This window comes from Cynocephalus volans, chromosome 1 (assembly GCF_027409185.1).
Source record: "Cynocephalus volans isolate mCynVol1 chromosome 1, mCynVol1.pri, whole genome shotgun sequence".
Taxonomy (NCBI): Eukaryota; Metazoa; Chordata; class Mammalia; order Dermoptera; family Cynocephalidae; genus Cynocephalus; species Cynocephalus volans.
In genome coordinates, this window is record NC_084460.1 from 55,693,922 (window position 1) to 55,721,442 (window position 27,521).

Here is a 27,521-nt window from a genome sequence, read left to right on the forward strand (position 1 = left end):
GCTGTCCACTCTCCCCACCCGTGCACCTGCATCTAAAGGGACATGGTGAGCAGGACAGTAATAAATACCCCTGAAGCCTTAAGACTTTGCCACACCAGGGCAGTGAAACTGAATGCAATCTGCAAATCCAAACAAATCACTCGGCTTAACACAATGCCCAGCGCTCGACTGCTGGCTCCAGAGAAGGGCGGGAAGGGGAGCATTTAGCTGCAGCAAGAGGAGATGGCGGGAAACCAAAGCGACATCATCACCATAAATAGAGCAGATTTCCAAACTCATAGTGAATTGGCAAGGCAATTGTTTACCTTGCAATGTAAATATACACAGAGCCATATTCTGCAAAGTACTTAGAGAAGAGTATTAGAAGTGGAGCAAGGAAAAGGCAGAGCCTACACAGCATGCTACCATTAAACATGGGAGTAAATAAAGATTAGGTGGGCCCCAATAAATGTGCAGCTGGTCACCAGGTGTGTGGAGTCTGGGAGGAGTGAGGCATGGCTGCCACCATCCACAGAAGATCACCAGCTAGTGAAGACAGGGAAGCCAGGCGAGTCCCTTGCCTGGGGCCCTGGCATCTCCCATAGCCCTGCATCACACCCGGACCAAGATGCACTGACGTCCAGCACACCTGAATGACCTCTGAAGACCTCTCTCTTGGACCATGTATAATTTGGCTTATATTTTAAGATGCTTGGGGCAGAAACCCATAAGATCATTGCAACAATCTGGATCCTGGAGACAAGCTTGAAGTGCCTAATCTCTTTGGAGGTGCATGAAGCTCCTGAGGGAGAGGACTAGGAGCTGGGATGCAGCACCTGGCCCCTGGCATCCACGGCAGATCCCATTGCCACCATCTCACCCAGGAGGAAAGGGTCCCCATGGACTCGAGAGTGCAGGACGCCAGCCCTGCCAGCCCCTGCACGTGGAGCCATCCATGGTGCAGGCCTACAGACGGGCCTTGCCCTTGAGCTAAAGTCAGCGCTGGATACAGAGTGGGAGAAACTCTGGACAGTGGCTGCTCACCCAGAGCTATGAAAACATCTGACACTCCACCAGGCACCCTGGGTTTTTGAAATTCGCTCCAGTGTGGTCAGTGAGTCTGGAGCAGACAGAAACTGGGCTGCTACAAGACTGCAGGGGGGCTTTGCTTTGGCATAAAGTGACCTGTGTCTGCTCCAGGATGTAAAAATGCCCATCACAGAAAAAGTGCCTGGACAGACGCCAAATGGAAAGAGGCGCTCACTGGGCGCCTTGAGTGCGAGTCCTGAAAGCAGGGCGGTGGTCGCAGCCATCTCCCGAGGCAGCAGGGCTGTCTGTGGAAGGAAACCGTGTGAGGCTGGGTACCCAGTTCCTCCCAATGTCAGCTGAAATCAGGCATGGTAAGGAGACCCACGAGGTGAGACCTTGAGCTGTGTGCCTGGGACAACTGCCACACCCATGCCTGGGCTGCTTCCATCCTTCCTGTGACCCGGCCTGGGCCAGCAAGGCCCAGGGTTGTCTTCTGGAATAGGCCAGCCCAGCCTCCAGCTGGCTTTATTGTGACACCAGCTGAACACTGGGGGCCTGACCCTCAGAACTGGACACCCCAGGGCCCTTCCTTTGTGGCTCCCCATGGTCTCAACTTCTCTTGCTGAGGTTTCTTCACCAGTAAGTGGGGTAAGAACCAGGTTATTCTGAGGAACCGGTGTATCAACATGTTAGCAATGCCTGGCCTGCCCTGCACTCATGGGTCATTGTCAGGCCACACTTCTGTGGATCCAACCACAGATCCCTCCATGGTCATCCAAGCTCCGCCTCCATGTTGTGTGGCTCAAAAACACACCATCCAGGGATTGGGCTGGCTGCACAGTTTGCAGGGCCCAGCACAAAATGAGAACGTGGCCCTTGCTCAAAAGCTAGTGAGAATTTCCACATAGCAACAGCAGAGCACGAAGCCAGGCTTGGGGCGCTTGTGAACACGGCACAGGCACTCAGGCCACAGGTGTGAGGCTGGGTGCAAGCAGCGGTTCTCAATGGGTAGGAGGTGCTCAGGTTCTATCACCAACACTAACACGCATGCACGTGCACACACATGAACACATGGATGCATACACGCACACTCACATGGGTACACGCACACATGTGCACATGTGTACATGCACTCCCACACACGAGCACACATGCGTGGGCACACGGACACACACACACCGCCTCCCCTGCTTCATAACGTTTGCTACCACGTGAAGAACAGTGACTGACAGGAGTGGCTGTTGCCCTCACTGTGCTATGCCAGGAAGAAGGGGCTCAGCTCCACATTTGGTCGTCTCCACATCCACAGTGGCTGACCCCAAGCCTGAGCCCATGGCAGGAACCAGAGGGAAGGCAGGAGCTCAGCGGTGATTCTCCTCTGGAAGCCTTTTGCAGCTGCCGCTCCGTTATCATTGGTCCCCCCCTTGCAAATTCACACTTATAGTCACTCATATGTCCAGCTACTGCACAGGTCCTCTGTGTAAAGGGGAAAGGTGTGGTGGGGATTTAGCAGAGAGGCCTGGTGTGCGTGCATGTGTGTGTGCATGTGTGTATGTGTGTGTTTACATGGCGAGGCTCGGTTTGGGGGTGGATATGAGCAGATATGGTCTTGCTGGGCCTCAGCTGGAGGAAACACAGCCCTCTCTTGATGCCGAACTGTCTGTCACTGTGAACATGTGATGGGTCCACCCACCCAAGTCACCCGGTCCTGGAGCAGCTCAGGCAGTGGGCACCTTCCAGGTGTTGGCAGGGAATCCTGACTCTCCAGGCTCCACACGGGTCATAACATTCTCTTTTCTTACATTTTGTAGTTTGCAGGGGAGGTCCCTGAAAACCGGGTAGAGACAGTGGTCGCAAACCTGACCGTGATGGACCGAGATCAGCCCCACTCGCCAAACTGGAATGCTATCTACCGCATCATCAGTGGGGACCCTTCTGGGCACTTCAGTGTCCGCACAGATCCGGTCACCAATGAGGGCATGGTCACCGTGGTGAAGGTGGGTGCTTGCCTAATGCCCTGCCGGGCACCCCAAGTTCTGCCACCTGCACATACTCTGCGATCAAACAGAAATGATACTTGGCATAAAGTGCATGCCACCCCTAACATCCCAGGGAGGAGGACTGTACCCAACCTACTGGAGACAGAGACAACCTTCACAAGTCCTATCATATGACCTCTGGGCAGACCCCCAAAAATTACTCTCCTGTCCCCTCCCCGATGTCTATATTTCCTCCTATAATCTAGTAATGGGTGAATTTCATTAATAGACTTCCTAATGTTGAACTATCCTTGCATTCCAGAGATAAATCCAACTGAGTCATGAAGTAATATTTTGCAATACATTGCAGGATTTGTTTTGCTAATATCTGAAGATTTTTCACATATATTTCTGAGCTATTTTTTCCTTTCCCATAGTGTCCTTATCTGGGTTTTGGTACCAAGGTTATAATCTCAAGAGATGTGTTGGAAAGAATTCCTTCTTTCTCTGTTCCCTGAGACAGGTTGTATAAGATTGTAATTACCTGTCCCTGGAGTGTTTGGTTGGACTTCACTGTTAAGTCATTGGGTTAGGTGTGGATTTTGTTTTTGGTTTTGCTTGTGCTTATTTTTGGTTTTGGATAGATTTATAACTACTGGTTCAAATTCCTTAAGGTCAGATATCCTTTTCTAGAAAATTGTCCACTTAATATCAATTTTCAAATTTTCTTTTGTAAATCTATCATTATAGTGGTAGTGATTCAATCCTCTCATCTAAGTCTTTTTCTACACTGACAATTCATTTTCCCCTAAAAGGGCAGATTGGGAGCAATAGAATAAAACTTATCAACTTACACCTTAATATAAAGTACTATGTCACTTACAACTTAGTATGAAGTACTAAGCCACTTACAACTTAGTATGAAGCAATTTAGCAGCTACTGTTCCAAAGCAATTTTAATAAAACTAATAAGAAAACAAGAAAGCATCCAGTATTTGCAGAGAAAAGAAGGGTGACAGAAAGGTGTACTTAGAGCTAGATAGGATATGTCAAGCTGTAAGAAAAAGCAACTTTAATTTGGGGTTGCATCATTTAGAAACTGCATTCAGCTGCCAGTAGCATGGACTTAAACACAGAAGTTTAAATACCTGTACACTTTATTCTCTCAAGTAAGAGAAATACTGAGGTGGGCACTTGAAGCCAATATGAGCTCCATAATCAACAGAAACCGTGGCTCCTTCCTTCTGCTCTGCAGTGCAAGGCTTTCATCCTCTAGAGGACCTTATGGTCCAAAACGACTGCCAGGGCTCCAACCATCACAAATATTTTATAGGCAGCAGGAGAGCAAAGAGGGAGAAGAATAGTTTCCCCTTTCATTATTAAGTGACTTTCCCAGAACATCTCTTCACATCTTACTGGGCAGAGTTTAGTCACATGGTCATTCTTAGCCAGAAGAGATACCGGATAACATAGTTTGTCAGCTGGGCACATCAACAAAACTTCTGCTACTACAGCAGAAGGAGAGCCAGATATTAGCAGACCACCAGCACATCCGCCACATGGATGAAAATGGGTTTCCTCTAGGACTCTTTGTTTCTTTTCTCAACCTCCCCAAATAATATTTTTCCTCTCAATAATCCAATACAGAATTCCAGGCAAGCTGCTGAAGACCCAGTCTGCTGAATATCTTGACAAATTCCTTCATTATTTTTACTTTTTTATGAAAATTTCCAAACATTCTTTCAAAGCAGAAAGAATAGTAAAATGAACCCATATATATCCATCACCTAGATTTAACAATTATTAACATTTTGCTACATTTGCTAGATTGTTTTGTTGTTTTTTTGCTGAAGTGTTTGAAAGTAAATTAATATGTTGTGACATTCTAACCCTAATGCTTCATAAGATTTCTTCTTCAAGTAAGGCTATTTGTTCATCTTGAAATACAGTTCTTAGAGGAAGGGCAAGCTGACTTTAATTCGTCCCTCCAATTATGAATTTTCTGAGTAAGGCATTAGCTCAATAGCTCCCCCAGCGGTGGAAACGAGATCGGTGAGCACAGGTTCTCACGGAATTAAGGCGTTTCTTTCCTGATACCATTATTGTAAGTAAAGATGTGACAAAACCCTTTCTCATTTCTGACCGACGCATTCGACCTTGAGTTAACTTTCTAGTGCTGGTCCCTAGAAAGCCACAAAGGTGAACTATCAGCCATGTTGCCAGGCAACATTGCTCATGGGCAGGTGACCCTGAATGGGAAACTGAGCCAGGCTGGAGGACAGGAGTGAGTGGTGAATTTGCAGAGGGAGCCCCACAATGGCCCTCCCGAGTGAACGGGCCTTGGCCTGCACCCAGCACACTATTCCCAGCCAGGCCTGCTGGGTGTCCTCCCCACATCCTCCCAGCCTCTCTGGCCCCACAGCTCAGATCCCAAGAGGGGCATCAAGGGCTATCCCAGCACCATGAGAACAGCCCCTGTGTCTACACCTGCCCCTGCACCTGGGAGAGTCGCTCCTGTGGCTGGGACACAAGCCACCCACCAGCACAGAAATGACCTTCCCAGGCTGGAAATAAAAGCAAGAAGAGGACAGAGGTTAGTGAAAAGGACAGAACTCTGGCTCAGTGTGGCAGGGAAAATCGGGCCCCAAAGGCGTTCAGGGAAGGGGGCTTCTGCCCACCATGCAGTGATGGGAGCGCCCCTGGGTGGCCCACCTCAGGGCAGGGTCTGTGCAGAGAATCTCAGCCACGGAAGGTGGAACAGACTCAGTGAATCGCCAGGTCAGGCAGCTCTGCAGGCCCATGGACCCCTCTTCTGTTCTGAGCATGCAGTGTAGACTCATCCGTGAGGTGTGGACTGAGGTCCCCTGGGAGGGCCTCGGCCATGCCGCCCTGGGAATTGATTCCATGGGATTAGGAATCTCCCCCTTCGGGTTCCTCCTCCGGCTGAGGACACTCCCTGAGAAGAACCTCATAGAGACTGATTCACACCAAGCTCGGCTGCCATGTCCCTGCAGGCAGGAAGCCTCTGAGCCAAAGTGGGAGGGTGCGGGGGGCTAGAGGCAGTAAACGGGGTGTGGAAAGTGGCCACAGGCACAGCCAGGGGAAGGATCACAGTCCCACCACTCAGGTGTGCCACCACACCGCGTCTCCTGCCAAAGCCACAGAAACGGAAAAGGTGCCACGTGCCTGCACGAAGTGAGGCTGGTGCCCACCTGCGCAGACAGAACCTGGGCCTGAGAATCTTCAGGTGTTTGGGGCTCAGGAAATGCTTCGCCTTTTCACAGTATCCCTCTTCCCCGTCAGGAACAGGAGGTGCAAACCCAGTCCCTGCAGCACGGGCTCCCACGCAAGCCGCTGTCCCTCAGGGAAGGGATGCCCCAGGTTGGGGAAGGGCTGGAGAACTAGTGTTGTCCTGACTTCTGCACATCCCCAGTCTCCAGCACCCAAGTCTGCTGAGGACCTCAGGCCAGGCTTGTTCGATCAGTAACATGGTCATCGTAGTAGCACTGACTGGGAGCCGACCACCACCAGGCGCACTGTCTGCATCCCTCATGCCCACTAGGGAGGTGCTACTGTCAGCCCGTCTCACCAACAACATGCCTGAGGACTCTCATGCAGTGTCCACACCAGCGATGTGCAAGCTGGGCTGGAGCCGGGCTCCATCTGCTCCCCAAACCACCCTTCACATGGCAAGCTTCCTTGCTGGTCTTGCCTGTCTGAACTGATGTGTCCCTTGTGCTCAGGAAAAGGTTATGCAGGTTTGAAGCCGGTGGCCAGGAGCTGCTTGGGTTGTGTCTGCTCAGAACCCAGGCCCCTTCCAGGGCATCCATGGCACTGCCAGCCACTACCGTCTGACCAGCATGAAACCTTCCTGGTGCCGTGAGGAGGGCATGGAGGTGGGGGTAGGGGTCCATGACCTCATGGGCCAGCATGAGCCTCTGACCCAGCTGAGGGTCCCCAGCCCAGAAGACCCAAGACCCTACAGTGCCTTCTACCCAGCTGCTCTCAGAATTCAAGAGTCACACAATGGAAGGCTGCTCAGCCGTCAGAAGGAACAAGCCACTGATTGATACATATGACCTCAGGGTGGATCTCCTGCGCATCATGCCAAGTGACAGAAGTCAGAACCAGAAGGTGGCATATTGTATGACTCCATTTGCATGACATTCTGGAAAAAGATGTAGGGACAGAAAATATGTCTGTGGCTGCAGGGGGTGGGAAGGGAGGGATCCCAAAGGGGCAGAGAGAGAGATTCGGGGTGAGGAGCTGCTCTGCACCTTGACTGTGGACGCAGGTGGCTGCCCCATGTCACAGTCCATAAGAGTGAACTTACCGTGTGTAAATTCAAAGTCCATTGTAAAACTCTCAGAGCAGAGCGCACAGGCCACAGCAGCACCGTCCCCCGGGGTCACAGCCTCTGCATGCTGGGCAGGACTCTGCAGCAGAACCACGTTCTTCCTCTCTCCTTTCCCTTCTATTTTTGTCCTGCATATAGAGCTTTTCTCTAAATTTCAGTTTAGAGTCTGTTTAAGGCAAGTGTTTAGTTTGGGGATGTTTCACCTTAGAGAACGTTTTCAGATTGCTTCCACATTCGCGGGCTGAGACGCCATCCTTCCAGAGGGGCTGGGGCAGGACAGGACAGGGACCCACTGCCCACCCCTCAGGGGAGGCCCAGGGCCTGGAGGGCACATGTTCTGGGTTCCTATGCTGGCTCTTCACTCCCTACCCCTAGTACAGCCAGTCACTTCATCTCCCGTGCCTCAGTTTCTTCTCACAGAACATAGGGCAAGTCGTGGGGCCTATGCCCTGAGGTTTGTTGCTAACATTAGAATAGATCCTGGACAGGGAGACTCGGGCAGTGCCTGGCACACAGCGAGGACTCAATGGGCAGGATTAGCCATTGCCGTCGTCACTGTCATCATGAACTGGGAGAGGACCCGCCCGGCCACTCTGCCTGGCTCCTTCCCCAGGGCATGAAGATCATTTTAATTCCATGTGGTGGCTTCCCTAAGTCCCTCAGAAGCATCATGCCCCCTCTCGTGTATGTACCATACAGACCCAATGCCGTCACTGGTCCAGCCCACCAGGAGCTCAGCATCAGCAGTGGGAGGCTGAGAGGGGATTTCTGAGACAGTCTTATGCCAGGCACATGCTTCTCTAAGACAGTGTCACTGGTGTTTCTGGCCCCTCCCCAGGGGGTGGTAAGGTGTGGATTGGGGTCTCTTCTGCCTCCTTCTTTGTCCACCTGGGTCTGTGTTCTGGGCGAAGATGGCACCTCAGCTCCTGGGCTACTGCCAGTGACATCTGGGGCCACAGTCCTGGCTGCATTCCCCTCATTCCTGGGGTCAGAGGAAGCCCACAGTCACCTCAGGCAGGTCTTCCTGGTCCCTGCCCTGCCCCCCACCCCCAATCCTGTCTCCCTAGCTGTCCTGGCCCTGGGGGGTTGTGAGCCTTGCCACCTCTCCACGCCTCCCATCTGTGGCCATCCCACTGTCCCCAGGAGCCTCTCCCCTGCCCCCACCTCTTCTGTCCCTCCCCAGCCGTGAAATCTCAGGCTCCTCTAAGGAGAAAAACGGGCTCAGACTTACTGCAGGTTCTCTCCTGTCTCACTCCCGGCCTCAGCTTTTGAAGCCCCAAAGCCGAGAACTGGCTCCTTCTGCTCCCGTCTCAGCAGCCACGAGGCCTGCCTGAGGCAGCCAGTGAGCCGCCACCAATGGCAGGGGGAGCAAGTCCCTTATGGGGTTGTGGTACCCTCAGCTCAGGTAACTGCTCCCCCAGACAATGGCCCGGGGAGGCTTTGAGTGGAAATGCTTTGCCCCAGCCCCCCTCGCCCAGGCCCCCATTGTCCTGGCCTCCCTCATCCCAGCTCTCCATCGTCCCAGCCTCCCACCTGATGGTGCAGCACAGCTCTCCCTGCTGTGCCCCGGCCCGCCCCACCCCGGCCTGCCCGCACCTCAGGGTGCAGCCCCTGCCTTTGAGCAAAGGCTCACGTGTGGGCAGCAGCCAGGCCCAGTGGTGGGGAGTATATCCAGCCACCCTAATTGAAACTGTTGGAGCAAATTACCTATTGATTTCTCCATTACAAATATGTTTTATTTTACCCTCCTGTGGACTTTGATTGGCCATAATAGTCTTTCTGGAAAGCCTCCTCACTCAGACTGAGGAACATAATTTTTAATGTGCAACGTGCAGGATTATTACATGTCCCCCAGGGACGTGAGCCAATAAATGTGGGGGAAAGATCCCTTCCAGCAGTGGCCTGTTCATAAACGGCATGGCCCCATCCCCAGCCAACCCCTGGGAGGCCAGGGGCAAGGGCTACAGGTGTTGGCAGCTGTTTGGCTGTGGTTGGGGGGTGACCTGGACACAGTGCAGGTGCAAGTGGGTGCTGGGTACTTGGAGGTGTTTGGAATCCAAAGACAGAAGAGCCAGCATTGGACCTGAGGGAGGGGTCACAGTTTCTGGCCTGAAGTCCCCTGTGGTAACTTTCAGTGGAGGGGTGCTGGGTTATTCTGCACTGGGAGCCTTGTCAGACTTGCAGTCAGCTTGGGCCATGGAGAGTCCTGCCAGGGTGGTGCAGGGTTCCTTCCACACACACACACCTGTGAAGCACACAGCACCAACATGGGCACAGGGGGATGGCAGTGAGCAACGGGGTGTCAGGCTGTCCCCCTACATCCCCGGCACCCATGGGGCACTGCTGGACCACACCAGCACTGTGCTGGGCGCTGAGGCAGAGGCGCAGGTATAGGCCCTGCCCGGGGGCCGCAGCATGGGGGAGGGGCAAGCACAAACAGCAGAGGCAGGTGGGACGTCAGCAGAGCCTCAGGGGCACAGTGTCTCACTGCAGTCTCAGGGGGGCACGTGGGGACCACCCCTTCCTTTGGACAACTGGAGAGACCACGCCTGGGGAGAATGAGTGCTCACCCAAGGTCATGAGGGCAGTAGGGGGAGGGGTGACCTCTGCATTCCCTGCAGACCCTCCTGGAGGGCAGCCACCCACGTCCACGGGCCACTGTCTCAGTCTCCGTGCCCATCCAGTGCTGTTATTTATTTAATTTTTAAATTCCTTCCTTTCGTACTTAAGTATCTTACTGAGTAGCAGAAGCTGAGAAGTCATGGGTTTGATGCACCAGATGTGTGACTGTCAATGCTCACAAGGATCAAGAGCCAAGCAATGGGGGAGCCCCAGGGTCGGCGCTGGCTCAGCCCGCTCAGCCGCAGGCACTTCTCAGCCGGCCCTGAGTAGGGTCCAGGGATCAGGGCAACAGCAGGGCCCTTGCCGCCAGAAGCCACGGGTTCCTAGAAGGAAACCAGCTCCACAAGCAGATAGGCTCCTCTCTAAGCAGAAGTTCGTTCCGCCTTTATCACGAAGACCTTGTGGACCTGTAATTTCGTGGTAATTGGCATGCTGCCATGGAGTATCATCTATGGTTTCAGCTGATGTATGTTTTTTAATTCCCAGACCTCATGACCTTCCACTCCGAGATATGTCAGAATGCATCACCCTCAAAAACACATCTTGCTAACGAAACCGCAAACCATCATTGCGCTCACAGAATCAGCTGCATTTCCTTCCTATCACCCAATACACATTCATATCCAACTTCCCTAAGTGCTCTTAACACTGTCTCTTTGCTGTCTGATTTTTCAAATCTCATCCACACAGGGTTCCCACGTTGCATTTAGTTGCATTGTCTCTTGAATTGTTCATAATCTAGAACATTCCACCCGCCTTTGATCAGTTGAAGACACAGGGCCAGTTGACTTATGGAAGATCCCACACTCCAGATTTATCCATTCCCTTCCCCAAAGCAGGCAAGAGGGCTTGTCTCTCACTCTCCCAAATTTCTTGAAACCGGGGATTTAAAGCCGAAGGGTCAGTCTGTGGTGAGGAGCCTCGTGGCTGCAGCTCAGTTCACGTCGAGAAGCCCACAGTGTCTGGCTGTCCCACTCGTGGTCACCTGAGCCTGACCCTCCATTGCAGAGTTGACTTCCCCTTATGATGGCAGACACATTGCAGCCTGGTGCTCTGTGCCCTGCAGTACCTGCAGTATGGTGGCTCATCATTTACTGGGGCAAAATCATGCTCCAAATTAATTTCTCCATTAGGGGCACAGAATGGAACTTTAAAACTCTGTCATTCCTGTGCATTCCTTGGCTGGAATTCGTCTCTACAGAAGAGCTTTCCCTCATCAATAAGGGCCCCACAATTACTCTGAAATACAGGTCCATAGTTGTCAGAATAATGCCCCCAAAGATGCCCCTGTCCTTATTATCTCCAGAACCTGTGAACATGCTGCTTTAGATTGCAAAAGGGAATTTCGTGTGATTGAAATTAAGTATGTTGAGATGAGGGGATTATTCTGGATTATCACAGCGTTCCTTACAAGAGGAAGGAGGATCAGAGTCAGAGGAGACGTGAGGACAGACACAGAAGTCAGAGCAACAGAGAGGGCTGGAAGACTCTAAGTTGCCGGCTTTGAAGATGGAAGAAAGGGCCAGAGCACGGGCGGCCTCCAGAAGCTGGAAAAGTCAAGGAGACATTCTCCCCAGAGCCTCTGGAGTGAACCAGCCCACCGACAGCTTGACTTGAGCCCAGTGAGACTGATCTTTGACTCTGACCCCCAGAACTGTAAGACACATTTGTGTTGCTTTGAGCCACTAAATAGCATAAAACTAAGACAGAGTCCAACAGAAAAGCAAGATGAAAGCTTAATTCTTCACCTCTCATCACCGTCACCTTCAACTCTCAGCTGTGACTGTGTGAGCGGCCTGTGGCTGTGGCAACAAATCTCATCTCAAGATCCTTAGCTGAGTCACATCTGCAAAGTCCCTTCTGCCACAGAAGGTGACATATTCACAGGTTCCAGAGACTAAGACCCCAATGTTTTTAGGGACCACTCAGTTGGCAGTGAAAAAGGAATTTTTGTGTGTTGCATTTTTATTTTCTCATTATTATTATTAAGAATTTGTAGGTTTTTATATATTCCATGTATTTTGATCAGCAGCAGTCATTACTGTTTTTCATGCTCACACGGTCCCACCTTCACACAGTGGAGCCTCCTGAGCTGGTTCCCATGTCCTTCCACCACAAGCCATCCATTTCTGAGAGCTTCCTGGCTTTGTGGCCCAACTAGATACCCCAGATTTGTCTTGTTGATATCCTTCCTCACGCCAGAATCAGGAGTGGTCTGTAGACCCCAACATCTGGGCCCAGGAGGTGCTCAGGGCTGCTGAGCTGCATGGCCTCTGGACGCTCAGTGTGCACAGCCAGGAGATAAAATGTCAGAGCTTGTGCTTGGACTGTGTATTATGTCTGTTTGTGTTGCTATGACAGAAATACCTGAGTGGGTAATTTATAAAGAAAAGAGGTTTATTTGGCTTACGATTCTGGGACAGCTGCGTCTGGCACGGGCCTCAGGCTGCTTCTACTCGTGGCAGAAAGTGGCAGGTAGCCAGCAGGTGCAAGCACATCACATGGTGAGAGGAAACAAGAGAGAGAGGAGGTGCCAGGGTCTTTTTAAACAATGAGCTCTCGCAGGAACTAACACAGCGAGAACTCACTCATTAATTCCCAACCCGTAGGAAGAGCATTAATCCATTCATGAGGCATCCGCCCCCATGACTCAGTTCCCAACACTGTCACATTGGGGATCAGATTTCCACATGAGTTTTGGAGGGGACAACACATCCAAACTCTATCAGACTGGTTATCTCAAATTTATTTAACTGATTCAAGTGATTACTTTATTCAGATCTAACTTCAGAGGGGTTTTACTTACCTTTATTAAGTTTATACTTATATCTCATTTCTCCTACACTAAAATCTTTGTTCCTGACAATATGAACATAATTGCTTATTTACTTTATCCTACGATATACATAAAGATGTTTAAAAATAACAAATCCAAAATCACTACCAACAGCAAAAAGACCAAATGAGTTTAGGATTTCTTTATAATTATTATGGTTCTTAGAATAAGTCTCATGAAGGACTTACCATCTGATACTGTGCTCCAATCACTCAGAATCATTCTCCTGGGAGTTATGTTACCAGTTGACATACAGTTAGTTTCACTTAATTTAGTTTGTTTGCATTTTCTAGAGATTGCCATTATATATAATTTTATTTGTAATACCTAAAATGTAAGAATATAAGATATTCTATAACTCCAAACTCAAAGCTGTATGACAAGACATGTGATACACAGCTCCTGTTGTGATGGCTTTCCCACATCCTGGGTCTGTGAGTGAGGGAGAGCAGTGCTCAGAGAGACCGTGAGAGACCAGCTGTGACCTCTGCCCCTTTCCTTCCCTCTGCTTATGGGTGACCTTCTTATTAGTTTTTGATTTATCCCTGCAGTGTTTCTTTCTGCAAATATGAACAAACACATATGCAAAGTCATCTTCTCCTCCCTCTTTTACACAACAGGCAGCATTCCATGGGTGTTGCTTCTTTGTTCACCAGTAGATCCTAGAGATCTCTTGACTTCAGCACAGAGGCCTTCCCTGTTCTTTCTGCACCTGTGCATGTCTCCACCATAAGCACGTCCTGCAGGCCTTGCTTGCGGGCCTGTGGCTTGCTTCAATACACTGCCTCTGCAAGTAATACCGCAATGAAGAATCACGCACGTGCTACTTTGCATGGGTCTAAGCAGTGTTTTTTTAATGCAATAGCAACACATTGTGTTTTTTCCAGCGAGACCATTGCAAGCTTTACCACAGAACAGGCCCACGTCTCAGGGCCCTGAGCTGCTTCTGTGCAGATTCTCTCCATCCCCAAAATGTGTAGAGGAGGCTTGAGCAAGATTTTCTTACAATATATCACCAATTGCAGAGCTATAGACAGTAGAACCATTCTAGTATTTATCAGTCCGGGTCCTGGCCCACCAAAGGGTGTAACTGGGAATCATGGAAGGGCAGAGGCCGTGCAGATCCTGGAAGGGGAGCCACAGACCTGGTGTCTTGGTGCCCCAGGGCTGCGGTAACAAATTACCACAAATTGGGAGGGTATTCCCTCTCAGGTCTGGAGGCCAGAGGCCTGGAATCAAGGTGTCAGAGGACTGAACTCCCTGGAAGGCTCTAGGGGAGCATCTGTCCCTTGCTGCTTTCCTGGTTTCTGGTGGTTGCTGACAGTTTTGGGGGTTCCTTGGCTGGGAGCTGCATCCCTCTAGTCTCCACCTCTGTGTTCACATGGCCTTCTCCCTGTGTCTGTGTGTCTCAACTATCCCTCTCCCTTCCTCTTAAAAGGGACTCTGTCTTTGGAGACCTCGTCCAAGGATGATCTCATGTCAGGATCTTTAACTTAATTACATCTGCAGAGACCCCATCTGTTCACAGGTTCCAGGTGGACATATCTTTTGGGAGCCACCCCTCAATTCACCACCCTGGTGAGGCAGCACTGGGCAGGCAACAGCAGGAGACTCTACCATGCCTGGAGTGAGGGAGCAGGGTGGGGTCATGGCATTCCGGCACCAGAAGAGGGGCCCAGCTACTGCCTCGCCATGGGAGGGGCCCAACCTCTCTCTCCTCCCATTGGCCAAACCCAGCAGGAAGCCAGAAGACTAGGGCACGTGGGAGATGGGACCTCTCTGGATACAAAACAGACCAGAGGGAACAGGAAATGACTTGGAATTAGGTGGAGACTGACCAGCCTGTGTGTCCCACCACCCCCTGGGGACTGCTGGCCCAGGCCCATGCCCCAGGGAGCTGCGCCCACTTCTCCCCCATCCCACCACCGGCATCTCTCGTTCCAGGCCGTCGACTATGAGCTGAACAGAGCTTTCATGCTGACCGTGATGGTGTCCAACCAGGCACCCCTGGCCAGTGGCATCCAGATGTCCTTCCAGTCCACAGCAGGCGTGACCATCTCCGTCATGGATGTCAACGAGGCCCCCTATTTCCCCTCAAACCACAAGCTGATCCGCCTGGAGGAAGGCGTGCCCACGGGCACCGTGCTGACCACCTTTTCAGCCGTGGACCCTGACCGGTTCATGCAGCAAGCAGTGAGGTAGGTCCCAGGCAAAGCCCCCGCACCCGCCTTCAGGCCCTGCAGAAGGGGCCTCCAACCCTCAGCTCCCTGCTTTCCATACAGAAGAGTCCCAAAATGCCCTATGAAATCCAGAAAGTCCCTGGGTGGGTGGTTAGGGGCCTCCCCAACCTTCGGTGTCTTTCCAGGCAGGAAGCAACAGCAGCCCCCATCCAGGGGACAGCCCAATACTGGGAGTCACACAGTGCAGCCAGCACATGGCAGCTGATCAGCAGAATGAGAAGGGGGAGTATCCAGATGCCAATCATGTCTAGAGGCAGGCCGGGCTCTGATCCTGGCTTCATTCTCTAGCTGTGTGACTTTGGCAAGTCATTTACCCTCACTGTTTCTCAGTATCTCCATCTGTAAAATGGGGACAGTGAAAGCACGTGCTTCCTGGGGTCCCTGCAGGGCTGGGACTGTCCACCACAGTAAGAGCTCAGAGACAATTAGCCACTGCTATGGGCTGTCCTGCTGTGGGAGGGTCCAGCACAGGCGGAGGGGAGCCCCAGAGGAGGACACAGCCTCCAGGGACCCCGAGGACACAAACATGGGCCAGGCCCTGGGCTGTGTGGCTGGCAGGTGCACCTGCCCAACCCTGGGGAATGAGGAGGGGTGGAGGCCCCAGGCAGCCCCACTCACCTCCACCCTTCCTCAGCCCCTCACCTCCTCTCTCCGCAGGTACTCAAAACTGTCAGACCCTGCCAACTGGCTGCACATTAACGCCACCAATGGTCAGATCACCACGGCAGCTGTCCTTGACCGCGAGTCCCTCTACGTCAAAAACAATGTCTACGAGGCCACCTTCCTGGCAGCTGACAATGGTGTGCCCTGCTCTGGGGGCGACTGTCATGATGGCTTTCCCGGGTCTGTGGGTGAGGGAGGGCAGTGGTGAGAGAAACCATGAGAGGCCAGCGGGCACCAGAGGGTCACCAGAGACGCCCAGGGGACTGGGGGCTGGGGGTGGGGCTAGACAGTACGAGGTGATGTCTGTGAGAGGGGTTCGTCACCACTGTGTCCCACCAGGCACTCCTCCCCCCGTTGTTCCATCTGACGACTGTTACTGACTCAGCTGTTCAGACATGCCCACTCGAGGGTTCCCGCTGTTACCCAGCCCTCCCAGCCCCATCCCTGCTTAACTCCATAACCCGAGCAGCTTCTCAGTTTCCCCATCTGTACACTGAGGCATCAAACCAAATCCATAGCTTTCAAATGCTTTTAGCCAGCAGCCCTTGCCTCGGTGGGTTCTTGGAAGAGCAGAGTAGCTCAAGCTTCGTGAGCGAGCGTAGCTGTCGCACAAGCTGGCCCCACAGCAAGGGAAACCGGGTCCCCAAAGCCCAGGCCATGCAGCCAGCCTGTGCAAAGCACCAGACCCTGGTGGCGGAGCCTCTCTCCTTGACATCCTCTCCCGCAGTGGCTCACAGCCAAGGTCAGGTGAGAGAGGGATCATAACCGCACCTACGGCCCGCCATGGGGGGCGGCAGGAAGCCCATGGCAGGCACTGTGTCAAGCGAGTCCAGCTGGGCGGCTGGGCAGGTGCCCTGCACTTCTCCCAGTGATGTGGCAAGTCACCATCCACGTCTCAACGCAGGTTTCAAAGGCACCCAAGCTGCCTCACCTTCTGTGCGCTCTGAAGGGTCCTCTGGAAGACAGACGTCCCATAGGATATATTTTTTACACACTCCGACTGCTTCAGGCAAAAACCATTGTGGTTAATGTCAGGTCGGAAATGTCATCAAAAGGCAGTCAGGGCTGGCTGGTGAGCTCAGTTGGTTAGAGCACAGCCTCATAACACCAAGGTCACAGGTTCTGATCCCCACGCCAGCCAACTGCAAAAAAAATTAAAGTTAAAATTTTAAAAAGGCAGAGGTCAGCACATTGCTGGTGCCACAGCCTCCATGCCTGGAGGGTGGATGGAACATATCTCTGTCCCCAGATTCTGGCCACCCGGCACATGTCCACCAGCACCACAGGCATGGGCCAAGGCAGCAGTTGGGTATACAGGGGGCTCAGGGGTCGGAGCAGCCCCCTAAGGAGTCGGGGGCTCAGCAGACCCAGGGACCTCTGTGGAGACGCCTGCTGGGCAGGGGTGCACCCCAATCCACAGCTCATCTCAAGAGCCTCCCTCTCTCATTTTCACACTTAGTTCCAGGAGCAGCAGTTCTTTGTGTGCCTGGGCTCAGGGCTCTCGGCCACCAGGGACCCTGTTGGGTCGGGCCAGGAAAGCTCAGGAAAGCAAGGAAAGGCCTTGCCCCAAAAAGTCCAGGCTAGGAAAGATGTGGGAGGGCAGGTCCCAACCCTCACGGGTCCTATGCAGAGCCCTGGAGTCCCAGCATCCTCAGAGCCCTTCCCTGGGCCCCTGAGGAGAGGGATCCCCAGTGTGTGGCCAGGCTTGCAGGTCACCTGGCTCTAAGCTGGGTGAGCACCATCTTGTGCAGCTGAGTCACTGGAGGGTGAGCATGCGCGTGTGTGTGCGTGTCCATGTCTGCAGCTGTGGTCAGGGTGGCTGCGTGTCTGCATGGTCTGTGCTGCCACAGGTTGTATGCAGCTGCCTAGAGCAAACGGTAGGTATCGGTGCAGGTTTGAGGTTACAACTGGGTCTGTGGATCAGCCCAGCATGCAGCAGTGTAGGGGCAGGGGGGCCATCCCATGTGGGACTACAGATGTGTCCCTGAGTGTTATGTGTGGTTATCTGTGTGTCTGTCCTGTGTGAGGCTGTGGGTTGGTCTGATGCGTGTTATCTTGTGGCCATGGTCATGGAGTACCAGGAGTAGCCTACGTGGTCACCCCGTCTGTCCCGCAGGGATCCCCCCAGCCAGTGGCACCGGGACCCTGCAGATCTATCTCATTGACATCAACGACAACGCCCCTGAGCTGCTGCCTAAGGAGGCGCAGATCTGCGAGAAACCCAACCTGAATGCCATCAACATCACAGCGGCCGACGCGGACGTCGACCCCAACATCGGCCCCTATGTCTTTGAGCTGCCCTTCGTCCCAGCCACAGTGCGGAAGAACTGGACCATCACCCGTTTAAATGGTAAGCCCACCTGGGGCACGAGCCCACAGGGGCACAGCCGTGGGGAGAGCCAGACTGAGTCTGCCCAGGAAGAGTGAGCAACGGGGACGGGCAACACCTTATCTCGCTTGCTCAGCCCTCTCCACGCCACCCCCGTGAGGCCAGTAAGTCACTCCCGGTTTCTTGCTGCTTTGAGGAGCACAGCCATGAACATCTTTGCTCCTGTAACCGCGGTCGTCCTTGATTCCTTCCCATGCCAGCTGTCATCTGCTTGGGCCCTGACTGATGTGTTTCCTTGGGATACTTTCCCAGATGGGGATGTGCTGTACCAAAGGGTGTTAAAATTCTGAAGTTTTGATGGCACCGTGAAAATGCTCTCTAGAAACATTCTACCAATTTCTACTTCCACCGGGAGAGTGCCTGTTTCCTCAAATCCTCACCAACACTGAATATTGTTGTTTTAGAAAGCATGTGGCCAATTTTACATCCAAAAGTCATTGTTTCCATTTGCATCTCTTAACTACCAGTGGAAATGCTGTCATATCAGCCATTTATATCTTCTGTGAATTTTCTGTTCAATGCCTTTGCCTACTTTTTCTTGGGGAGGTGTTTTTTCTACTTGATTTGGTAAAACCCTTTATATATTCAAAAAATGATTTCTTCATCCTATGTGTTGCGATGGCTTTTTCTTGCATCGCCAGTGTCTTTTCACCTAATGGTGACATGCATGTTAGCCATGCAGATATTTTAAGTTCCCATGCCACCAAACCTAGACTGTTCCTTTGGAAGTCTTGCTGGGGAAGGAGGGCTGGACGTTTGCTGAACGTTTACCATTGCTCTGCACCAGGTGACTACGCCCAGCTCAGCTTGCGCATCCTGTACCTGGAGGCTGGGATGTATGACGTCCCCATCACTGTCACAGACTCTGGGAACCCTCCCCTGTCCAACACGTCCGTCATCAAGGTCAAGGTGTGCCCGTGTGATGACAACGGCGACTGCACCACCATCGGTGCGGTGGCAGCAGCTGGCCTGGGCACTGGCGCCATTGTGGCCATCCTCATCTGCATCGTCATTCTTCTGTGTGAGTGTGGTCTGGGCGCCATGGGTGTGAGCACCTGTCTCAGGGGTGGCCAGGGGAGGTAGGACCTGGGTCTGCCCCGTGCCTCTCAAGGTTCCCTGCAGAAACCCAGCTGAACTGGTCCATGTGACTGCAGGAAATGGGGGCCGCGTGCCACTGTCAGGTCCCAGTGGCTCAAGCTGTCTCCACTGGCCTGGCCCCTTTCCCTCTCCCCATGTGCCTCCCAGAGCCTGCTGCATCCTGGGGCTGGCACCCCCATGGCCTCAGATGCCTGCAGTAGCTCCCAGGTGGAGCTGGAGAAGGACCTTGCCTGTCAGCATCCAAAGTCCCAGAGCTCCCTCTAATTGGACTGGCTCTGTTCAAATCCACACCTTGGAACCAGTCACCTGCCAGGGAATGCAGTGTGCTCTTTGGCCATGTCCAGGTCACATGACCCAGTTTTTTGGGTTTCCCAGAACCACATTTTGGATCCCCAAACAGGAGTGAGGGCTGTCGGGGAGGGGAGAGATGCTCAGAACTGACCTCAGGGGTCCACCTCTCCCATCCTCCCATCTAGCAGTTGCCCTGGTCCAGCCATAGCCGAGGGACCAGGGTGGGAGGCAAGGCAGGGAGGAGGGCGCAGGGCTGGGATTCCTCCTCTCTACTTCACGCCCAGCCAGAGGGCCCCCCCCCCCCCACGTTCAGGATAGGCCGCAGCCAGGCATCAGGTCCCACTCAGGCGTTCTGCAAACCCGGCCCTGTGGCCAACTCAACACCCCGGGGCTAACGTTAGCTTCACCTGCAAGACACTGACTCCTGAGACCTGCCTTTTCCCCACCTCCAGACCTGTCACCCTCTACATGTCTGTGTTTGTTTCTGAGGCTTATTCTAACAGCCATTGTCACCTAATGGACTTCTTTATGTCAGGGTGCTGAAATGGCTCCACAGAGGTTGAAGGTGTCTCTGTGGGGGGGGGCACACCTCACAGACATCTCCTCTGGACACACGCCCACCCTGGCCAGGGGTCCCATTGCTCACAGCACCTACCATGGGGCAGGGGTGGGAGACCCCCAGCCCAGCCAGGAGCCAAGCCCCCACGGGGAGACCTAGGCCACTTCTCAAGGGCTGCTGGGGTGGGCCAGGTGCCAAGGGTCAGTGGCAGATGCCTCTCCAGATCGGCTCCTGCCAGTTGCAAGCACCTTGGCCCTGCTGGGCACGTCGGGGCAAGCATCAGAGTGACCTTTCCCTCCTCAGCCATGCCCCTCCGTGTCCAGCAAATGCAAGCGACGCACTGCCGTGAGCTGGCACGGGGCTCTCAGCCACGTCTTGACCTCGTGGCATGCATCCGGCGGAGACCAGTCTCCAGGTTCTAGTCTCAGCCGCCCGCACCATCGGTGCACTCCTCCCCCCAGCCTTCAGTGCCCTCTCTCCACAGTCTGGGCCCGACCAAGCAGCGTCCCCTGCTGCCGCTTCGCCCTCCCGCATTCATGGGAGACACTGTCCCTCACCCACAGAGCCACACCCAGCTTCAGAATCCTTATCCCAGCTCTCCAGCAGCCACAACCAACCAACCAACCAAAGAACCGTTCTTCAGAATAGGTGGCCACCTGTGCCCCGACCCCTCCCTCCCTGTGGCACTCGGCAGTGTGTCTGTCCTGTCTGTGGAGTGCAGGATGACCAGAGGCCGCGGGCAGGATGTGATGGAGCAGGTGTGTGTCAGCTTCATGGGGGCCGGGCAGTGCTCCCTCTTCCTGGAGCCACACCAGACGCAGTCCATGCCATTCAAACTCAAGAAGCAAATGCAGAGGGCAGTCGACGGGTGCCATCAGTCTTTTCCTGGAAGCAGAGGCACCCAGGAGTCCAGAAATGAGCATGAGCATCCGGAGGGAGGTCTGGACATGGACTACAAAGTTCAGGGAGGGGAGAGATTCGGGTGGGAGAGAAGCCCCTCCATCTGCAAGCACAGGGGTGAGAGCATTTCCACATGTGCCTGAAAATTTCCACATGTACCTGAAAGTCTGATTGTATGGGGTGCACCCCAATTTTATGCGGTAGTGAGAAAAGCCCCCTGGTCTGCTCCCAGTTACCCCTCAGAGCTGGGTGGGGCTGCCCATCCATCCAGCACATTCCATCCACCCGGATTGCCACATGGGCTCCAGCAATCCTGGGGCTGGGGACGGACACGGGTCACCCTCTCCTGTTCTGCCTGTGCCGAGGCTGATCTGCTATTTCCAGCCTGGGACTGACCCCTCCCCAAGGACCTTCAGGATGCAGGACCCCTAGGTCCCCTCAGAGGCCCCTCTCTGAGCTCCCCTCTCTTCCTTTGCCCCCTCCCAGAGCCTCTTTCCAACATGGGAATAATTCTTCCCCCTCCTTCTATGACACTTTGTGCCTGAAAACCCTCACTTTTACCTCCTCCACCAACACCCTCATCTCCTGCTGTTCAGAAGAGTGATTATGAAAAAGACCTGTGGCGAGGCCCTCACCCCTAGTGTCGTCCTGCCCCCTAGCAGCGAAGTGTGCATGAGCTAGCCATCACCTCAGGACACAGAGGGATAGTAACTAGATAAATGTCTCAAAATACCATCCCAGTGCCAGGGCAGTGAGTGCAGAAGAGGGGTTGAGCCAGTCCAGCTCTGCCTTGGAAGCAGCACACACACATGAACAAGCACACGTGTGCAGATACATGTGCATCACACATACACACACAAATGTGTGCACCCATGCACTACACACGTGTACAAAATACATGCACTCTCTCACACCCACATCTGAACACACTGGCATACACACAAACATGTAAAGCATGCACACACAGAGGCATGCACACAGATCTGTGCATACATATGCACATATATACACACATGAGCACATGAATGCACATGCCACCCAAATCCACATGCTCACATACAGGCATACACACATGCATATACATGTGTGTGCATACATACACATGTATACATGCTTAGACATGCATGAAGCATGCATGCATCTGCTCGTGCACATACATATGAGCCACCTCCTTGCACACCCAGGCACACGCATGCTCACACAGGCACACATATGCATGCACATGTGCTTATGCACAAAGGCACACACACATCCATGCTCATGTGCATGCCTGCACACACATGCCGCACAGACACACGCAGCATTCACAGAGGCATGTGCGTGTGCACACCTGCTCACAGTGCAGCCCCTCCCGGCAGCCATGGTCCTGCTGTTCGTCGTGTGGATGAAGCGGCGGGAGAAGGAGCGCCACACAAAGCAGCTGCTCATTGACCCCGAGGACGATGTGCGTGACAACATCCTCAAGTATGACGAGGAAGGCGGCGGCGAGGAGGACCAGGTGAGGCCCACGGGGGCTTGGGGGCTGGCTCCTGGCTCTCACAGAGGCACACTCGACCCTTCCCAGCAAGGAGGCCATTCGGGGCAAGCATGTCCAGCCTGGCCTGTGTCCTCCACATAGCACCTCCCCTCGCCTGCATCCCTCCAGCCGCAGACCCCAGCCAAGCACTGCCCTGTGCCCTAGAGGGAAGGGGTTGGAACAGTGACACCCAATGGCCAGGTACTCCCACGTGCTGGGGGCTGTCAAGGGGCCAGGGACAGTGCACTGGGTGCCCAGGAGGGTGGATTACAAGGAGCTGCCTGGCTGGAATCTGGGCCCGCTCTTGGCCACTGAGGGCCTCAGGGCAAGTCTTTAATCCACTGAAGCTTAGACCCCTCAATACCCCCCACCCCACCCCGAGGAGCATATGAGCAACATGCACTGGGAGCATGCGGGAAGGTACATGGTTGCTGAGCTGCATGGCTGGTGGGGTTGCTCTGGTGGAGAGCCAGGCCAGTGAAGGCAGCCGGGTGGGCACAGACCGCACACCTACCTGGAGGGCAGGGCACCATGGGAGGGGCAGACCAGTGACAGACTCGGGACCAGGGGACAGAATAGGACAGCGGGCACACTTGCAGCCCAGGTCACAGAACAGGACAAGGTGCACTTGGTGGCTGCTTCTGGTGCCTCTGCCAGTTGCCCCCACCCGAACGGCCTCCCCCTGAATCCCTTACCACCCAACCCCAGGACTATGACCTCAGCCAGCTGCAGCAGCCAGAAGCCATGGAGCATGTGCTGAGCAAGGCCCCCGGTGTGCGGCGGGTGGACGAGCGGCCGGTGGGTGCTGAGCCCCAATACCCAGTCAGGCCCGTGGTGCCTCACCCGGGCGACATCGGTGACTTCATCAACGAGGTGGGTACCCCAGCAGTGGGGAGGGCCTGAGCAGGATGTCTCTAAAAATAAGATCCTATCAACCTGCACAAACAAAAGCAGAGGACTAAGATTCCTCCCCTGGGCTGGGTGAGCGTGACGGTGGTGGTCACAGTAAGACCTTTCAAGACAAGCAGCTGAGGTGATAGTGGTGCAGTACTGGGGTACAGTGAGCCCCCTGAATTCTAATCTTAGACTTGGCCTACTGCCAAAGGGAACAGCCTTCCTAACCCACCCCCCCCAGCTGTCCCCCGTGCATTGGGAACCGCCCTGGAGGTGGCGCTCTCCAAGCTGCCACCTGACCACATGCCTATCCTGACATTTGGGGTTTGGAGGCGACTCAGCGTCAAAGGCCCAGTGAACAATGCCTCCACCCTCTGATCACCCTTTGCCAAAGACAGCTTGAAACGTCTCTTCCAACCTTGCCAGGGAAATACTCAATTTACTCTCCAAACACCCACCTCCCTGTCCTGCTTCCATCTTCCTTTGCGGGAAAGGAAAGAGGAACGATGTGAACCAGGATGGACTTCTCCCGATCAGCCACTTCCCCGGCAGTTACTGTCGCCGCGACTCCATGCGAGACTGTCACATGTTTGGTGCTCTTTTAACCAGCTGGGTCCTCATGGTTTTCACTATGTGGTCTCTAAGACCCACTGTGTTTTTAAGGGGGGTCAGCAGCACACATCTCAGCCTGTGTCAGAATCTAACTCTAAAAGAATCTATCTAAACAGAATATAACCCAGGGAGTGATCCAGCAGAGAAACAAATGATTTCTCAGAACATTCCATAAAACAAATCGGGTCCTGAGCCACACATGAAATCTCTACAACTGTCCAAAAGCTGACACTGCTCAGCTGACACATACTGTCTATGATGTAATAAAATTTTAAAATCCCTCAAAAGTATGTCCTTCTCAATCTATAGTAAAAGCCCACTTTTAAATAACTCTTAGAGGAAATTAAAAATGGAAACCACACGCCATGCAGTACAGGGTGATGTTGAGCGTGGCCCACCGGGCACTCGAAGGAAAGCACACAGTTGACCTTGGGACAGCACAGACTGGAATTGCATGTGGCCAGTCACACACAGGTTTTTTCTAAAAATACCATAAATGTACTTCTTCTTCCTTATGATTTTCTGAACATTTTCTTTTCTCTAGCTTACTTTAGCGTAAGAACAAAGTATGTAATATGTGTAACATACAAAACACATGTTCCTCGACTATCATCGCTAAGGCAGTCAGCAGTGGGCTGTTAGCAGTTGAGCTTTTGAGAAGTCAGCTGGGTGGGGACCGGCACCCCCAACCCCCATGTTGTTCAAGGGTCACTGTAGTCTTAAACACATCAGTAAAGAACTGGAAAGCATTCTAAGCTTTCAACTCAAGCAGCTAGAAAAAAAGACAGCAAATAAAACAAAAGAAAAATATAAATATCCTGAGAAAAAAGAAATCGAAAAAGGTGGCAGTGGATGGAGAAGGCTCGTTGCAAGGGGGCCTGATCCGGCTGGTGTGGTTGCCTCCCAGGACTGTGGGGGGACTGGATTATCACATCACAGAGGCACATGTCGACTGAGCAGTGTCAGCTTTGGGGCAGTTGAAGAGATTTCATGTGTGGCCCAGAACCCTGATATGTTTTGTGGAATGTTCCGAGAAATCGTTTCGTGTCTCCGCTGAATCACCCCTGGGTTATATTCTGTTTAAATAGATTCCTTTGGAGTTAGATTCTGACACAGGCTGAGATGTGAGTGTTCCTGATGCCCCTGGAGGCGGGCGGGTCTGTGCACTCCAGTCCCAGACCTTGCTGCACCCCAGATGTTGCAAACAGGGAAGCTATGATCCTCTCCCCATCTCCCAAAAAAGACAGTGGATCTTGAATCCTAATGTGAGACCATCTTGTCCCCCCTGTCTTTAGCCCCAGAATCTGCGAGAAACCGTTTTTAGCAAAAGGGCTTATATTTAAATGTACATGACATTGACTAGCTCACACTTTCCTTCTGGGTTGTGAAGAAAAGCCCTCGAGGCCGTCTGGTGACTGCACTGAAGGGGCAGGGCTGGCTTCTGTCTGGCTGGGTCACTCAGGGAAACAGTCCTTGAAGGTAGTTGGAGCCCAGCACGCGCCAGCTTCCCCTTGATGCTGAGGAGGAGGGCTGCATCGCCACAGGGCCCCAGGGCCGGGGTCACCTGTGCTCGCGGAGGGCTCTTGGTGTACCCAGTGGGCCCAGAGGAGGCCCAGCCCTCCTTCCAATCTGACCTCCTGAACCAGCAGGCGAGAGCCGGGGATGTGTTTCTTCAGTCCACTGGAGTTGAGTTTTAGTTTGAATTAGTTTCTGATCTTAGTTTGGGTTTCCCCAAAAGCAGTCCGAGAGACACGATTTGAGGGCAGGTGGTTTATTAGAGGCCGATCTCAGGGAGCACAGGTAAGGGGTGGGGAAGGGAGGCAGGGGACAGAGGAGCCATGAGGTGCCCCATTGACAACAAACCCCGTGGGCACCTAGGACTCCAACCCACTGGGACCTCCAGTAGCCAATGCAGAACAGCCACCGAGGAGTTGTCCCACCGTGGGGTGAGGGAGCCCGGGACGCATCCACCGCTCCCACAGTCACCCTCAGCTGGCCAGCAGGTGCCAAATTTTGTTCTTGGGGCTGTCTAATTTAACTTGATTCCTGACTTCTGGCGACCCTAGGTCCATGTTTCCTCCAGGTCAAGTCAAGAACCATCACTGCCTTAGTGTGTCTGAGCTCTGGCCACAGGCTGCACCCGGCCCTCTTGCCTCAGTCTGCTATTTGCATGGCCACTGCTAGCGTTTCAGTTTGCAACCTCCAACACACATCCCATTTTTGTAAACGCCCTTCTCTGTTGGTCCTCTGAAATGCCCTTCAGTTAAACACAGGGAGCACTTATTGAGCTCCTAAGGTATGCAAGGTCCTATAACTTCATCTCCCTGCCCTACTTCCCCAACTCCTCTTCTGGAGCCCCATTCTGTTCGTCAGACCCCCAGGGCTGAGACCACACACCCTCCACCCTAACCCCGTGTCTTCATGACCTCCAGGGACTTCGAGCAGCTGACAATGACCCCACGGCACCCCCCTATGACTCCCTGCTGGTCTTTGACTATGAAGGGAGCGGCTCCACCGCAGGCTCTGTCAGTTCCCTGAACTCGTCCAGCTCTGGGGACCAAGACTATGATTACCTAAACGACTGGGGGCCCAGGTTCAAGAAGCTGGCAGACATGTACGGAGGCGGCGAAGAGGATTAACTGACCTCACACATCCGTACTGAAATGAGAACAGCGCTCGGACGCCAGAGGAGCAGACTGAACAGAGGCAGCCGGACTCCCGACTCTCCCTGCAGACTGTCATATAGTGGTGTCTTAGGAGGCCCCTCCCCACCCGCCCTCCCCAGCGTCAAGCTGTCCAGCATGAAACTCTTCCCCACCAGCGCGCCCTGCACCCAACCACTGCCCATCACAGTAGCCAACTTGTCACTACAGGAGAGCGAGAGGCACTCTGTCTTAACTTGAATTTCTTAGAACAGAAGCACTGTTTTTAAACAAAAAAAAAAAAAAATGAAAGTGCCTTTTGGTACACGTATCAGATTCCCTCAAACTCAGGAGTGACTACAAGCAGACAGACAGACCAGGTCCCCCAGAATCCCCGTCCCCTGTGGCCCCAGGCCCCAGTCAGCCCCAGTTCTTAAGGCATCAATTAAGGAGTTGGGGAGAATGTGTCTTTTATTTTTGGTCACTTATTAAGAAAAACAAAATGGGTGACTCATTTAGAAAAACAGTTTGGAGTTCTAATCCCAACAGCCTTTTCTGTCCACTGTTGGGGTCTCCTGAACCCACTTGGGGGTCCCCGAGGCCATGGGAGGGAGGGCTTAGTCTTCAACCCCAGCAGCAGAAAGTCCCCCCTGGGGCTGGCCATGCCCTTGATGACCAAAGGTGACTGCATGTGGATCTGGCTTTCACCTGAATTTGAGCCCCCGCCCCCGACTCCCAGAGGCTATAAATAGCTGGCCCCGTTGGGGTTCCCAGGACCATCCCGGATGCTCCCCATCCCTGCTCTTGGCCACCCCCAAAACCCCACAGTCAACCATAAGGCCTCCCTCAGGGCCAACTCTCACCCCATATGCCACCCAGGGCCCCTTTGCCTTTGGTCCAGGAGAATATGTTGTC

At 53.4% G+C, this 27,521-nt stretch overlaps 1 protein-coding gene across 1 annotated transcript in view; it reads left to right on the forward strand.

The window, feature by feature from the left end:
- Positions 1-26,603, forward strand: part of CDH4 (cadherin 4) — a 646,328-nt gene extending 619,725 nt beyond the window's left edge. The window contains 8 exon segments of the mRNA XM_063107192.1: positions 2,820-3,005; positions 14,747-15,000; positions 15,700-15,842; positions 17,822-18,055; positions 18,882-19,115; positions 22,301-22,440; positions 23,167-23,331; positions 26,397-26,603. Coding sequence (XP_062963262.1) covers positions 2,820-3,005; positions 14,747-15,000; positions 15,700-15,842; positions 17,822-18,055; positions 18,882-19,115; positions 22,301-22,440; positions 23,167-23,331; positions 26,397-26,603 — 1,563 coding nt within the window.
- The last annotated feature ends 918 nt before the right edge of the window (positions 26,604-27,521 follow it).